Consider the following 15,005-nt stretch of genomic DNA (forward strand, 5'->3'; position numbering starts at 1 on the left):
CTCACAGTCTTCATCCCCATTTTCCAGATGAGGTAACTGAGGCCCAGAGAAGTGAAGTGACTTGCCCAGCGTCCCACTGCTGACAAGTGGCGGAGCCGGGATTCGAACCCATGACCTCTGGCTCCCAAGCCCCGGGTCTTTCCATTCATTCATTCAATAGTATTTATTGAGCGCTTACTACGTGCAGAGCACTGGACTAGGCGCTGGGAATGGACAGATCGGTAAAAGAGACAGTCCCTGCCCTTTCACAGGCTGCCGGTCTAATCGGGGGAGATGGACAAGAACAATAAAAAAAAAAAATATGGTATTTGTTAAGCGCTTAATATGTGCATATAGGGTAGATATAGGGTCATCAGGTCGTCCCACGTGAGGCTCCCAGTTAATCCCCATTTTCCAGATGAGGGAACTGAGGCCCAGAGAAGTGACTCCCCCACAGGTGACAGAGCGGGGGAGTCGAACCCAGGACCTCTGCCTCCCCAGCCCGGGCTCTTTGCCACTGAGCCACGCGGCTTCCCCCACAGTAGCCCTAAATCGAAGCAATAAAATGGGACTGAATGGATTTAAAGGGAGGGTCCGTCGTCTCGAGTCGCGTCACCAAGGGGGTTAAAACTTCAACCGAGGGGGAGGGGGGGGACGCCGCGAAAAGCATGGTGGGAAGGGAATGGCGGCCGACGGCGCCTCACGGCAGGCCCGGGCGGGAAGAGGGTGGGTGCAGGGCGCAGGCGCAGGGCGCAGGCGCAGAGCCCGCCTCCCGCTCTGCGGCCGGCGCATGCGCGACTCGTCGATGGGGGGGGCGAGGACGTCGGGTCAGGGGTCGGAGGTCAGAGGTGAAGCGGCAGGGCGGGGAGGATGGTCAAGCTGAGGCCGCGGCCGGGCCGGAGCAAGGCCCACCAGGAGGAGGAGGAGGAGGAGAGGGACGAGGAGCTGGAGCTGCGGCTGTCCGAGGACGGCGATGCCGCCGCGGAGGAGCAGGACCGGCAGGACCACGACGACGACGACGACGACGACGCCGCCCCGGACCGGCTGGCCTTCGCCACCACCAGGACCGAGGAGAAGGAGAAGCAGAAGCGCCTCTGGGAGAGCGAGCGCAGGTACTGCTTAATGACGATGTTGGGATTTGTGAAGCGCCTCCTCGGGCCGAAGCGCTGGGGGAGATCCGGGGGCATCAGCTGGGCCCACGTGGGGCTCCCAGGCTTCACCCCCACTTTAATAATGATGTTGGGATTTGTGAAGCGCCTACTCTGTGGACAGCGCTGTTCTAAGCGCTGGGGGAGATCCAGGGGCATCAGGTGGGCCCACGGGAGGCTCCCAGTCTTCATCCCCACTTTAATAATGATGTTGGTATTTGGTAAGCGCCTACTACGTGCAGAGCGCTGTCCTAAGCGCTGGGGGGAGATCCAGGGGCATCAGCTGGTCCCACGTGGGGCTCCCAGGCTTCATCCCCACTTTAATAATAATGTTGGTACTTGTTAAGCGCTTACTAGGTGCAGAGCACTGTCTAAGCGCTGGGGGAGATCCAGGGGCATCAGCTGGTCCCACGTGGGGCTCCCAGGCTTCAGCCCCACTTTAATAATGATGTTGGTATTTGTGAAGCGCTTACTAGGTGCACAGCGCTGTCCTGAGCGCTTGGAATGGACAATACGGCAACAGATAATAATGTTGGTATTTGTTAAGCGCTTAGTGTGTGCAGAGCACTGTTCTAAGCGCTGGGGGAGATCCAGGGGCATCAGGTGGTCCCACGGGAGGCTCCCAGTCTTCATCCCCACTTTAATAATAATGTTGGTACTTGTTAAGCTCCTACTCTGTGCGGAGCACTGTTCTAAGCGCTGGGGGAGATCCAGGGACATCAGGTGGTAGAGGAGCAGCGTGGCTCAGTGGAAAGAGCCCGGGCTTTGGAGTCAGAGGTCATGAGTTCGAATCCCAGCTCTGCCACTTGTCAGCTGTGTGACTGTGGGCAAATCACTTCACTTCTCTGGGCCTCAGCTACCTCATCTGTAAAATGGGGATTAAGAGTGTGAGCCCCACGTGGGACATCCTGATTCCCGTGTCTACCCCAGCGCTTAGAACAGTGCTCGGCACATAGTAAGCGCTCAACAAATACCAGCATTATTAGGTGGTCCCACATGGGGCTCCCAGTCTTCATCCCCACCTTAATAATGATGTTGGTATTTGTTAAGCGCTTACTAGGTGCAGAGCACTGTTCTAAGCGCTGGGGGAGATCCAGGGGCATCAGGTGGTCCCACGGGAGGCTCCCAGTCTTCATCCCCACTTTAATAATAATGTTGGTATTTGTGAAATGCTTACTAGGTGCAGAGCGCTGTCCTAAGCGCTGGGGGAGATCCAGGGGCATCAGGTGGTCCCATGTGAGGCTCCCAGTCTTCATCCCCACTTTAATAATGAAGTTGGTATTTGGTAAGTGCTTACTAGGTGCGGAGCGCTGTCCTAAGCGCTGGGGGAGATCCAGGGGCATCAGGTGGTCCCATGTGAGGCTCCCAGTCTTCATCCCCACTTTAATAATGATGTTGGTATTTGTTAAGCGCTTACTAGGTGCAGAGCACTGTCCTAAGTGCTTGGAATGGACAATTCGGCAACAGATAATAATGATGGTATTTGTTAAGCCCTTACTAGGTGCAGAGCATTGTCCTAAGCGCTTGGAATGGATAATTTGGCAACAGATAATAGTGTTGGTATTTGTTAAGCCCTTACTAGGTGCAGAGCACTGTTCTAAGTGCCAAGGTAGATACAGGGTAATCAGGTTGTCCCACGTGGGGCTCACAGTCTTAACCCCCATTTTACAGATGAGGCAACTGAGGCCCAGAGAAGTGAAATGACTTGCCCACGGTCACACAGCTGACAAGTGGCAGAGTGGGGATTCGAACCTGTGACTTCTGACTCCCAGGCCCGGGTTCTTTCCACTGAGCCACGCTGCTTCTCCCTGCCCAGTAATGGGCTCACAGTCCAAACGGGGGAGACAGACAGCAAAGCAAAACAAGACATCGTCAAGATAAATAGAATCAAGGAGTTATATACCTCATTAACAAAATAAGTAGGGTAATAACTTTCCCCCTCTCTTCCTCTGACCCTCTGTCCCTCCCTTCCCCTCCTCCCCGCCAGCTCTTTCTTCCTCCACTCTCTTGTCCCTTTCTCTCCCTTCCTCTCTTCCTTTTTCCCCACTTCTCCCTCCCTCTCTTCTGTCACCTTCCCACCCGTTCCTCTTCCTTCCCCCCTCCTCCGCCTAATGATAATGGTAACTGTGGTATCTGTTGAGCACTTACTATGTGCCAGGCACTGTACTGAGCGCTGGAGTGAGTACAAGCAAATGGGGTTGGACACTCTCCCTGTCCCACGAGGGCTCACAGTGTCAGTACCCTCCCCTGCCCCCTCTCCCTTCTTCCCATCTTCTTTAATCTCCCCCCATCCTCCTCTCCTCTCTTGTGGTCCCGCTGCCGTGACCGCCCGTGACGGGGACTCTGTCTTCCAGGGAGAAAGCCCTTCTGAAAGAGAAGCGCAAGCGGCGTGAGGAGCTGTTCACGGAACAAAAGGTGAAGCGCTGGGGACGGACATCCTCGTCCCCATCTCGAACTTAAACCTCAAGAGGGGGCATCGAGGGGACGGCCAACCTCCGGCCCCCGCCACCCACCCCACAGGCAGCAGTGCTGCTCTTCGATACCCACTTAGCGGCCCCGAGGGGGGGGGGGACATTCGAGAACCCGTGACTCGCGTGGAGTTGGATGGGGTGGTGTGTGTCTCTCTCTGGGCCACGCGGTAAGATGCGAGCACTGTTCTAAATGTCGCTACTGAAGTCATTTCCAGTGAGGGCAGTTGTTTTGGCAGTGGATCGATAACGGTATTTAAGCACGTGCTTTGGGTCAAGCACTGTACTAAGCACCATGGGGGTAGAGCTGGGATGAGAACCCAAGTCCTCTGACCCCCAAGCTGACGGTCCAGCGAAAGAGCACACGTGCGGGGGAAATGTCTGGGTGAAGAGCACCGCAGTGACTCAACCCTGGAGAACTGAAGGAGAAGCTTCGGGCCCTCCGGCCCTGGCCACTTGACCGCTCTGGTAGCCAGACCCAGGGTTTGCCTCTGCCCCATTGCATCAGCTTCCCTGTAAGACTTGGGGGTTCCACAACCTAGCAGCTTCCTAGATTTACCCAGGTGAATGGCTTTCAGGTTATTCACATTATATTCTGGTTTGTTGTTTTTTGTTCCTAGAAAAGAAAACTACTTCCAGCTTCCGTTCTAGAGGAGTTAGCGGCACCGCAGCCTGAGTAATGGATTTTTATAACTTCATTTTTCTGGAATGATTCTGTAACATCCTCCCCCCCGCCCGCCCGGTCTTTGGCGATTCATTTGCTACCTTCCTCGGCACTGGCCCGTGCCATAATCAGTGGTTTAAACCTGTGAGATTAAAAGATCGGGGGTAGGCTGTAATTGTGTCGGCCGGAGTCGTGGCACGTTCTACGAGGAAAAGGGCACTTTGACAAACTGAAGTCATCTGTAAGAATATCAAAAGATAACTAGCGGGGTAACCCATCAGAAATTCTAACCGTTGGTTTTGTGTCTTCTTTTTTCAGAGTGAAAGAATCACCGGATTCAGAGAAAAAGGGTGAGAGCTCATCCCTACTGGAAATATAGTTTCTGGGCAACAGTAGCAGTAATAATGGAAATATCAGACCCCCCACTGTTCCCCTTCTCTTACGTCCCAACGCTGCTTCCCCCTCTGCCATTTCCCCACTCTGGAAGTGGTTTTAGAGTGTGCCTTCCACCTCTTTTACGGAATCCTCCCAAGTGCTTAGCCCGGTGCCCCGCACACTGCAAGCTCTCGATATAGAGCATCAGTTTTCTTCCCAGCTCCGTGCTCCCGCAATCCGTAACCCCCAGTTCCCACACGCACGTACTTTGCCTTTTCCTCCTCCGGCTTTAGGCCCCACGGCTTCCTCCATCCCCGAGCGGGCTTTTTGGATCTCCCCGGAGGGTGCGATTAATTGGACGGGGACTAGACGTAGAAAAAGTAACCCATTTTTCTGTTGTTGTTTTCAGATTTGAAAACAAAAATTAAGGCTGCCGCAGGAAAGAGTAATAAACAGAAGAAAGAGGAGCAGCAGCCGAGGTAAGGCGTTAAATCACCGATTCAGTGGAACTGTGACGGTTGGGGGGGGCGTTGCCAGATGCCGGCCCAAGATTGAGAATCGTCCCCTGAGGGACGGGGGTCGCGTCTGAATCGCGCTGTGTATCTCCTCCTAGTGCTCAGTACAGTGTCCTACCCCTAGGAAATACTTAGTAAATTCCGTTACTGTGCTACTACTCTAAAATGTTACCGCCAACCCCCTCGCCTCCCTCCCATTTTGGTCCCACACTGCCCAGAGGATGGGGGAGAGGCTTGCAAAAAGTGGCCCGAGTCTCGGTAGCCAAACAAGCCACGGACTAGATCTGCTTCTGCTACCTAGGGACCCTCTCTGGGCTCCCGGTGAGTCCCGTCCCACAGAAAGCGGACGACGGAGAGAGGCGAGGTGCACCCAAACTGCAGAAGAGTCCGCCGTGACCGCTTTTCAAGAGTGAATGCCGCCCGAGTATGACTGGGTATTTTGTGCCCCTTAAGTAAACTTGGTCTTCACATCTGAGTCGAACCCATGTCCTTGGGAGGTCAGCCGGCTTAGAGGCAAACAGGTCCCAAAGGCAGCTCAGATCGAGGTGAGGATCGAAACTAGATACACGTTGGGCGGCATTTCAGGGGAAGAAATTATGCTCATTGTAAAACTTTCCGAAGTTGAATAAAAACCCACGGAGACTTTAAATTGACGATTCGCTAACTCTCGTGCTGAAGTTCTCTCTCCCTCCCCCCCCCCCCCCAACGTGTCTCCGGTCTGTAACTCTAACCTACTGCTTTGGTCACCAGAACCAAGATAAACTACACGGCCGTCAGGCTGCGGGACCACACCCTGGCCAACATACAGATGCAAGAGGCTAAAGCCTTCATTCAGAAACAGCTGTACGGACCCGGGAACAGCAGAACCACGGGTAACGGAGCCGAGCACCTTCCGCCCTCGTCTTCCCGCCCACCCCAACCACCCGAGGGAATGACGAAATCGTTTTCTCTTTCAGTGAATCAATTCTTCTCCCTGGCCCAGAAGAAACTGCCAGATAAGAAAGCGGCCATCCACTTTGTGAACGAGACCTGGGGTAAGTCGGCCTCCTCGGCTTCTCCCCGACCCGTGGGGGTGGGAGGGAATTAAAAATCTGAACCTCAGCTGCTACAAAGTTCTCGTAATACACCGAAATTAAGGCTAGATCTTCACAACTATTAAACAACTATTAAATTACTTTCTTTTCTAGGGGCGGAGAAGAAAGAAAAAGCTAAGGAAATTAAAAAATATTTGATTCACAGAAGGAACAAAGTTTCCAAAAAGAGAAAATGAATGTGTGATAAGTGGGAATGGAATCTATGCTTTGTTTCATTGTCAGTCACTTTGCATGTTCCATTTAAGAAATGGGGCTCGAAGTGTTTTGTTTTTTTGTTGCTTTTTTTAAACTGTAAAAATTCTTTAGTGTCTTAGGTGGTATGAAAATGATTTCCTTCAGATGTAAAACCAATAAAATAATGCCTTTAAAGAGTTGGGTCCTGCATTTTTTGTAGAGTGGCTGAGCCTCTGCCTGGTTTCAGTCTATTTTTACATCATTTGCATCTTTGGGACTGTTTCAAGAAAACTGGTAGGTTAAAGTGTGCCATTGAAAGGGAGATTAAAAAAAAAAAAGACTCTGGTTCTTGTGTCAATTGGGAAAAATTGTAATAGAGACCAAGGCTTTGTTCAATCAGTGGCCATTACTATGTGCAGAGCACTGTCCTAAGCCCTTCATGTGGGAGATCTGCGTTACCGACAGCAGTAGGTACAAAGGCTTACTGGAGAAATCTGTTTTAGAACCACAGTGGACACAGGAACAAGTTGGGATTCTACCTACTTCAGGAACGGAGAGCTAGTCGGTGAGGAAGTTCCGGTTATTTTCCTTATTACTGTTTCAGCCAGGGCACGATGGAAGTAGGTAGAATCCAAACTTGTTCCTCACAAGTAGGGCAGGAGAAAGGTGTTCACAATGGTTCCGTAAAGGGCGTTACCGGGTTTTCGACAACCGCTTCTCGGCTTTAAGGGATTCCTACCTGCCTTGACCGGCTTGGCCTGGGTCCCTCGTCCAGCACAAAGCTCAGGAGCAGAGGGAGGGTAGAGCGGGACCGGAAGACGATCACGGCTGACCCGGACAACTCTAGTTTTGATCCGTTTGCTTCTCTTCACCCTAAACGATGAGCTCACTGTATCCCTTCAAAGTCCCGACGGCAAAGCACATGTAGGCCTCTTTCATCCACTAAGACTTGGGGTACAGATGGGAAACATACTGCACCGCTCACCTATTTATGGTCTCCAGCTGCCACGATTCTGGATTAAGGGTGAAAAGAAAATGGACCGAGCTGGTATAAATTCATACCACCGATATCTGTAGAAGTAAATTTTTAATGGCTGGTTAATCATATCACTACATTTTATTGCAATATAGTACTCATCGAAGCACTTAAAAATGGAAGGTGTACAAAGATTAAATTAAGACACTGTAAATTGACTAAATATTTGGTTTTTATATAAATAAAGGTCATAACCACACTGTGTCGACATGTAATACTGTTATAATACAACAGTTAAACTCGTGAGTCTACAACAGAAGTCGTCTGCAGTTAAACAGAAAACAAAGTTGAAAAAGACCATGTTAAAACAAAACTACTGGGACCAAACAGGTTGGGATTGTAAGTAGCAACGAACATATTCACTCAGCTCCTGAGTATTTCAAGTTTTACAGTACACAGTAAAAATGATTTCTTCCATCAACACTATAAATCCGAACTGTCAGGTGTTTCTGCATTTTGCAAGTTACACTGATTAAACGGTAAGAATGGGATTGGGGGAGGGGGCGGGCGGGGGGGTGGGGGGCGGGGGGAGTCTCCCGGTTTGAAGTTTACATCACCCACATGCTAATAACACAAACACAACTTGTTCTAGATTGCCTCCCCCCCTCCCACGAAGGTGGGCTTTTTATTTCATTTTTTTGGTTTCTTTTCAATAATCGTTTTCGAGGGCTTGTGTGTGAAGATCCGTTTGAATGTCTGAAATTCAGTGGTATTTTAACTCTTAGACAACTAAGAGGTTAAAGATGGAAAATAATTTCTCCTAACACTAAGTTAGAAAATCATTTGCATCATGCTGTAAACTAGGAAGCAATGTAAAGCGACAAAGACCTGTCCCCAGTACGTAATTAAAAAAATCTAAATTTCCACGTCGGCAGAGCTGGTCTACTTCCATGTTGACTATATGCCACGATATAGGTTTGCGCTCTTTTAAATGCATAGCTAGTGTAGATAGTCTTCCACTGTGGCAAATGCACAGGAGCCAATTCCTGACCGAGCCATCAGTCCTAGACATTGTGTGGCCTGCCCCATGGCTAGGGCCAGTGGAGGTTGCTTTGGCAGATTGTGGGTCTCTGGAGGGGGAGAGAAGATTGGAACAATGAAAACGGCATCAGCACCGGAAAAAAAATAAACACATTTGCAGGCCTCATGGTTTTCTCTTAGGCTCACTAGAATTCTAAAAATAAACACATTTTCAGGCCTCATGGCTTTCTCTTAGGCTCACCAGAATTCTCATCAGCCTTGTGCAGCGGCTAAGTTAAGTTAGCTGTTCTCCCGTTATCGGGAGAGCAGTAAATCCCTCCTTAACTAGAAGCCAATAACATTCTCTAGGTAAACTTTCACCTCCGCTTTTCTTGAGCGGGGGACACTCCTGATTTTTTCTATAACCTAGGGGCCGCAGTCAGTTGCATTTATCGAGCGCTTACTGTGTGCACAGCACTGTAGTAAGCGCTTGGGAGAATACAATATAACAGTATAACAGACACCTTCCCTGCCCATGACGAGCCTACAGTCTAGTGTGCGCCGTGGGGGAGGACGACGACCTCTTCCAACATCGGGCTCTCTCCACACATTCAGGCCTGAGATCATTAAAGGGGCAAAGGCTAAATTTAATTCCTGTGGTTTTAGAATTTTAGCTCCTCGCCCGCCTTGCTGTCTATTCAACATGAAATTACCACTCAGACTAGGAAGTGCCTTTCTGGTGAGTTGTATTCAGTAGACTACTAATGGTAAAATATGCACACCACCCTCCCCCAACAAACAGAAACCAGTAGTGCTAAACTGTTTAACGGGTGAATCTCTTAGAAATTAAAAAAAAAGAAACCACACACAACCAATTGTTCCTCTGTGTCATTAACAATACGCTTTCTTTTTCAAAAGGAGAGCAACAGGTCGAAAACCCAGTGAAAATGAGGGTGTACGCAACATTGAGCTGTTAAAAAGCCTTCTTACTATTCAAAGCGTAAAGCCTGTACTTAAAACTTCAGACCTTTAGGTGAATAACCTACTCTGAATCTGTGCAGTTTGAAAGCTGTGAATTCTAATGCAAAATTAAGCCTCATAAGCCCTCTATAAGGAAAGGCAGTTTCAATAAAAACTGGGACAGGGCAGAGTGGTTTAAGCCCAGACTAAAGAGTTCCTACTCTGAAGGATAAAAGGGAAGCACACGCAGGTACAAGGGAATTAATTTCAAAAATGATAAGATTGACATCTAGACTGAATAGCGAGACGGTAAGCTCCTTGAGGTTAGGCCTCTTAACTATTAACTCCTGTACTTTCTCAACTGCTTAGGACAGTGCTCTGGACACGGAAAGGGCTCGAAAACTACCACCGTTAGAATGTGGAGGGTTTTTATAGTTCTCCTTACCTAGTATTGCACTGTTTAGCGCCGAGCACACAGGTTCTCTCTGAATTGGATCAAGCTGGTTTCCAACTGGGCTGCTCCAAGGATCCGAATAAGCAAGTAAACTGAACGCATCCTGTAGAAAGAAATAATGCGTTTTCATTTCCATCCAAATTCTATTCTGGCAGTAGAGAAATGGCACCAGATAAACTCGGGCATTTATCTAATGAGTACGTAAGCCCATCGACGTTTGCGTGATGCTCCAAGTTCATTTGCCAAATGGATTTTCATCGATACACTTGCCAGGCGTTTGCTCCTGGGGAAGTCACTCCAGAGACACAACCTGGATGTGACGCTCGTAAAAATGATGGGAGGAAGAGCCATTTGCAACCCAAATCCATTTCACCAACCCCTCTGCACCCTTCGAGTTATCCCTCGAAGGAAAGAAAAGGCCAGCAGATGAACCAAGGCCCATTCTACCACTGGCCCCCCGTGAACTGTTCTAACAAGGAGCCTGGCTCTAATGAAGCTCGGGCCACACTCCAACATCCTTGCATTTCCCCGAAAGCCACCAAGGGAAAGTAAAGTTACCTTTAGCATTTTTTTATTTGCTGTGTTTTTGCCACATTCTCGCCTTAGCTGTTCACTCATAGCTTGTAGTTCTCTTCCAAAGTGGATCATTCTTTCGATGGCCGCTTGACTTCCTCCACACAGCTGACGCCTCAACTGACTCGAATCGACTTCTGCAAGAGCAACGAGCCATGTCAACCGCAAGAAACCTGGCCAGCCACGGCTACCTTTTTGAAAGTGGTATTCGATACAATCGGTAGATGAGAATGGGGACCAAGCGGGTTTGCTGCCAACTTTGGACCAAACAGTGGCATTCTTTGGGGATAGAGATGAAATCGGGTGGAGAGATCGGTAGAAAAAGCCAAGGCGACAGGCCCAGCAGACACTGTGGGCAGGAGCAGAGCCCAAGACGGAGAACAGAAAGCAGAATGAAGAGAGGAGGGCATTACGAGACCTGAAGAGAAACCTAAGCATCCACAGCGAGGGGGAAAGGAGGTGAACAGACAGAAAGGCACAAAGTGCCAAAAATTCCTCACTGGTTTCCCAACCTCCAATCTCTCCTCTCTCCAGCCCGTACTTCACTCTGCTGCCCACAACATTTTTCTACATTACGTCTATGCCTGTTGAGCATTAACTGCTGACCACGCTTGCTTTATGGAACTCCCTCAGTTCTCTTCCCATCATTCATCGTCTCCACCGCCTTCACCCCAACTTGTCCTCTTTGTTCCTGTCAAACTAACCTAGTCCGTTTGTCACCCTCATCTCTCCCACCTCCAAATCATTGTTCAACTCCTTCTAGCCTCATCTTCCCTCCCTACTTCCAATCTGCCAGAGAGGGCTCTTTTCATCCAAACCCTTCCGAAACCTACCTCCTCCGAGAGCGCTTTCCCCGATTCATTTTTATTTTCCCCGGGGTCACATTCCCCCAACCACCCTAGCGCTTCTGAACATTTCAACTGACACACACTACTTTTTCAGCACTTAATCCTCATTCTCATGTCCCTTCTTCCATTCTCTTTTTACTCCCCTCTGCAAATTATTTTCTAAGTCTGCCCTACTAGGTTACAAGTCCTGCGGAGGCAGGAATCAGGCCTTGTAACACTACTGCGCGGTTTCAAGCACCTGTTACGGTGCTTGGCACAAAGAAGGGTGCTCAAACACTACTGATTTGTGGAGGGAGAAGGGGCAAGAGACAGAAGGATTCAATGTCCACATAAATTATTTGTAGAGTTCTGCTGGGAGCAAATAATATGTATTGGGATTGTACAAAACACATTTTAAATTCAGTTTAGTTGGAAAGGAGGAAAATCACTTCAGTTCCCCACCCCTTTTCTCTAAGGGACTTATTCAACAAAAAGAAACACCTACACACTTCCTATTGTGATAAGTGCTTAACTATAATGATACTGAATTTCCAGAAATATCTTACTACAGTGTACCAGTCATGACAGTGCATCCTCAAATAGACTGTGTCAGGGGGAAAAAAAAATATTCAGAATCTGCAGAAAATCAACTTCTCCATGCCACAGATTTCATCACTTCTTTCCAGCATTCTCAACCAAACAACGCCAGCTAAGTAAATCGCAGTGTGTTTGTCCATTTGCCAATATGCTCTTAAAAGTCAATGCTTAACCGTTAATTGTATTAAAAACCACCATTAAAAAAATTGAAAAGGTAAGAACTATCACTGCACACCCATTTCTGTGTCGCACTCTTCCATTTCGTGGTCATGTTTAGAACTGCCATTCAAGAAGCCGTTGGATGAAGATTCTCCAACTCCATTGGCATAATGATCTGTTTCCATGTCCACATCATTGCTGCGAAGGAAAGAAAGGCACAGACTTTCAGTGGCTAGTCCCGGAGGCAGCTGGGTTTAAAATCTTAGTTTCAGAAACACGGGGAATCACCCCAAAACCCAGTCGACACAGTAGATGGGAAAATAATCCAGCACTGGGTTGGGAGAGTTCAAAAGAGTCGACAGATGTGATCTCTGCCCTCTGGGAGTTTACAGTCTAGTAGGGGAGACAGGCGCTAAAATAAATTATACATTGGAGGAAGCAGGAGAAGGCTTTACCCTCTTCGACTGACATCATCCTTCCGTCCCCTTTTGCTCCCCTTGCTTGCAGCTTGAGGGGTGCAGGGGGATTAACTCGGAGGCAGAAGTAGACTAGACTGCCAGGGTGCCAGGCTGTGTGAGAAAGAGGCAGCCACTTGCTCTGGTTTGGGAGAGCCTGCCCAAGCCAACCTCCCCAAATGGAAGTTGGTCCCCTACCCAGCCCGTGGCAGTTTCAGACAAGGGCTGGGGAAGGTAGCCTCCAGAAACGGAGGGTTTGGTATCGGGCGATGGGGACGGATGGACACCTGCAGTTCTACAGTGCTGCGTTTGTACTGGGCACGGATAGGGACCCAAGGCAAACCGGGCCTGGCTTCACAGCGAATTCTAGCCCGCGCAGGCTGCTGGCAGAAAGACAACCCCCAAACACAAAGGAGCTGGGGGCAAGAAAGAGAAGGCAATATTCGTGTAGACTCACACACCACCACACGCACAGGAAGAAAGAGAGGAAATAAGGGGGTGACGCACTTGCAGAGGGGGAGGATTCACGTGTACAGACAAACATACACTGTCTCTCTCTCTCTCTCTCTCTCTCTCGCCCATCCTTGTTTTTTCCTTCCACAGTAAAGCTCGCCTGGTGCTGGGCAATGTTTCCTCCTCTGGCACGAGGCCAAGGAGGAATCTGGGAAAGAGTGAAACGCCTCAGTGCCCAGCACACAAAGTTTCCAGAGAATAATTGTGTGAATTGCTTATATGGCATTTTGACGGTGAGGCCTAACACAACCTCCCCTGCCCCCTCCAAAAAAACAACCCAACCCCACCCCCAAACCCTGGCATCTAGATTTCAAAGCAACGCAATGAAAGATCCCAACTCAATAAAAAGGTATTCTGCAGCACTTTTGGTGTGCTAACGTTAACCTAACTATAGGGAGGGCAGGACATTTACGAAGAGGAGTGCTACCCACGCTGCTTTTTCCTCCTCCAGTAAAAACCATCGCACTCCCGGTGACCTTCTCGAACACCAGCTCTTTCACTCACCACTGCCCTCCATCTTTTCAATAATCTCCTCTCCAGTTACCCTTCCATCTCTCTTCCTCTATCAAACTCTGATGTACTGTCTGTTCTCGCTGCCCTCACGTCTACTCCCCATGTTCTCTCCTAATGGCTACCCAAGATGGCTTCTGTCCTCCCAGGCTTTCAAAATGGCCTAAAGCAAAGAGCCAACGACCTCCCCTTGGGACAAATCTCAGAGCCTTATCTGTCCTCCCCCCACCGTAGGCCCCTCTTCTACTGGACAGACTACCCAGCGTGGCATCCCTCTGTTCCCCTCCCCAACTGTTCCTCCCTCTTCCCCAAACCCTTCAATGAGGTCATCTGTCAGAGGCGTGGGGACTGGTGGAAATCTCTTTTTTGCAGTTCCGGGAGGCGCCACGCTGCTCCCTCTGCATCATAATCATAGTAATGACCATAATCATAAAACAACATCAAATAAGGTATGTGTGCAAGGGAGCATTCCTTGAATTACCTGAAGCAAAATTCCCCGTCCTCAAAGCTGAAGAAATAGGAAAGAGGCTTTCAAAGAATAATGGTCTACTGAAATCACCGATTTAGAAAACTTAGATGAGGCTTTTTCTTTAGACTAGAGAATTCACAGATAGATAGAAGGCCTAACCCTGATCTTTCCCCCCAAAACCTGTCTTCGCCCTGACTTTCCCATCACTGGAGACAGCACCACCGTCCTTCCTGTCTCACAAGCCTGTAACCGTGACATTATCCTTGACTCCTCTCACTCATTCAACCCACTAAATCCTGTCAGTTCAATCTTCCCAACATCACTAAAACCTGCCCTTTCCTTTTCATCCAAATTGCTACCACGTTAATCCCAGAACTTATCCTATCCCATCTTGATTACTATATCCGCCTCCTTACTGACCTCACTGCCTGCTCTCTCTCCACTCCAGTCCTTACTTCACTCTGCTGCCCAGATCGTTCTTCTAAAAAACTTTCAGTCTACGTTTCCCTACCCCTCAAGAAACTCCAGTGGTTGCCCACCCTCCTCCACATCAAACAGAAACTCCTCACCATCGGCTTTAAAGCACTCAAATCACTTCCCCCCTACCTCACCTTGCCACTCTCCTACTACAAACCAGTCCGCACACTTTATGCCTCTAATGCCAATCTATCTCGTCGATGACCTCTTGTCTGCATCCTGTCTCCGGTGTGGAATCCCCTCCCTTCTCATATCCGACAGAAAATTACTTTCACCACCTTCAAGCCCTTAATGAAGGCTCATCTTCTCCAAGAGACCGTCCTAAGCCCTCCTTTCCTCTCTCCCACTCCCTTCTGCATCGCTCGGACCTGCTCCCTTCATTCATCACCCCCGACCCAGCCCCACAACACTTACGTACATCTCCGTAATTTACATTAACAACTGTCTCCCCCTTAGACCGTAAACTCACTGAGGGCAGCAAATGTGTCCCTTATATTGTTGTGTTGTACTCTCCCAGGTACTGAGCACAGTGTTCTACACACGGTAAGTGCTCAATAAATATGACCGATGACTGAGAGTCAATCTGCCCAAACAAAGT

The 15,005-nt window shown here is 49.2% G+C and overlaps 2 protein-coding genes across 2 annotated transcripts in view; one reads left to right on the top strand and one right to left on the bottom strand.

Annotated features, from left to right (window-relative positions):
• Positions 1-795: 795 nt before the first annotated feature.
• On the top strand, positions 796-6,612 carry NOL7 (nucleolar protein 7). Its single transcript, XM_029053056.2, has 8 exons — positions 796-1,091; positions 3,482-3,542; positions 4,216-4,271; positions 4,578-4,609; positions 5,044-5,113; positions 5,900-6,021; positions 6,106-6,183; positions 6,337-6,612. Exons 1-8 carry the CDS (start codon positions 850-852, stop codon positions 6,417-6,419), a joined length of 744 nt encoding a protein of 247 aa, XP_028908889.1. The 5' UTR covers positions 796-849; the 3' UTR covers positions 6,420-6,612.
• An 875-nt stretch (positions 6,613-7,487) lies between these two features.
• Positions 7,488-15,005, bottom strand: part of RANBP9 (RAN binding protein 9) — a 48,665-nt gene continuing 41,147 nt past the window's right edge. The window contains exons 11-14 of the mRNA XM_029053055.1: positions 12,060-12,181; positions 10,386-10,537; positions 9,819-9,930; positions 7,488-8,523 (exon numbers count right to left, since the gene is read on the bottom strand). Coding sequence (XP_028908888.1) covers positions 8,393-8,523; positions 9,819-9,930; positions 10,386-10,537; positions 12,060-12,181 — 517 coding nt within the window. The 3' untranslated portion in view covers positions 7,488-8,392. The remainder of the gene's footprint in view (positions 8,524-9,818; positions 9,931-10,385; positions 10,538-12,059; positions 12,182-15,005) is intronic.

This window comes from Ornithorhynchus anatinus, chromosome X2 (genome assembly GCF_004115215.2).
Source record: "Ornithorhynchus anatinus isolate Pmale09 chromosome X2, mOrnAna1.pri.v4, whole genome shotgun sequence".
NCBI lineage: Eukaryota > Metazoa > Chordata > Mammalia > Monotremata > Ornithorhynchidae > Ornithorhynchus > Ornithorhynchus anatinus.

Bases quoted from the DNA above. Each gene is read 5' to 3' on its own strand.
- NOL7 (XM_029053056.2), top strand. From the start codon at position 850: ATGGTCAAGCTGAGGCCGCGGCCGGGCCGGAGCAAGGCCCACCAGGAG. The intron at 4,272-4,577 runs GTAATGGATTTT...TTCTTTTTTCAG, and splicing joins TTAGCGGCACCGCAGCCTGA to AGTGAAAGAATCACCGGATT. The intron at 6,022-6,105 runs GTAACGGAGCCG...TTTCTCTTTCAG, and splicing joins CGGGAACAGCAGAACCACGG to TGAATCAATTCTTCTCCCTG.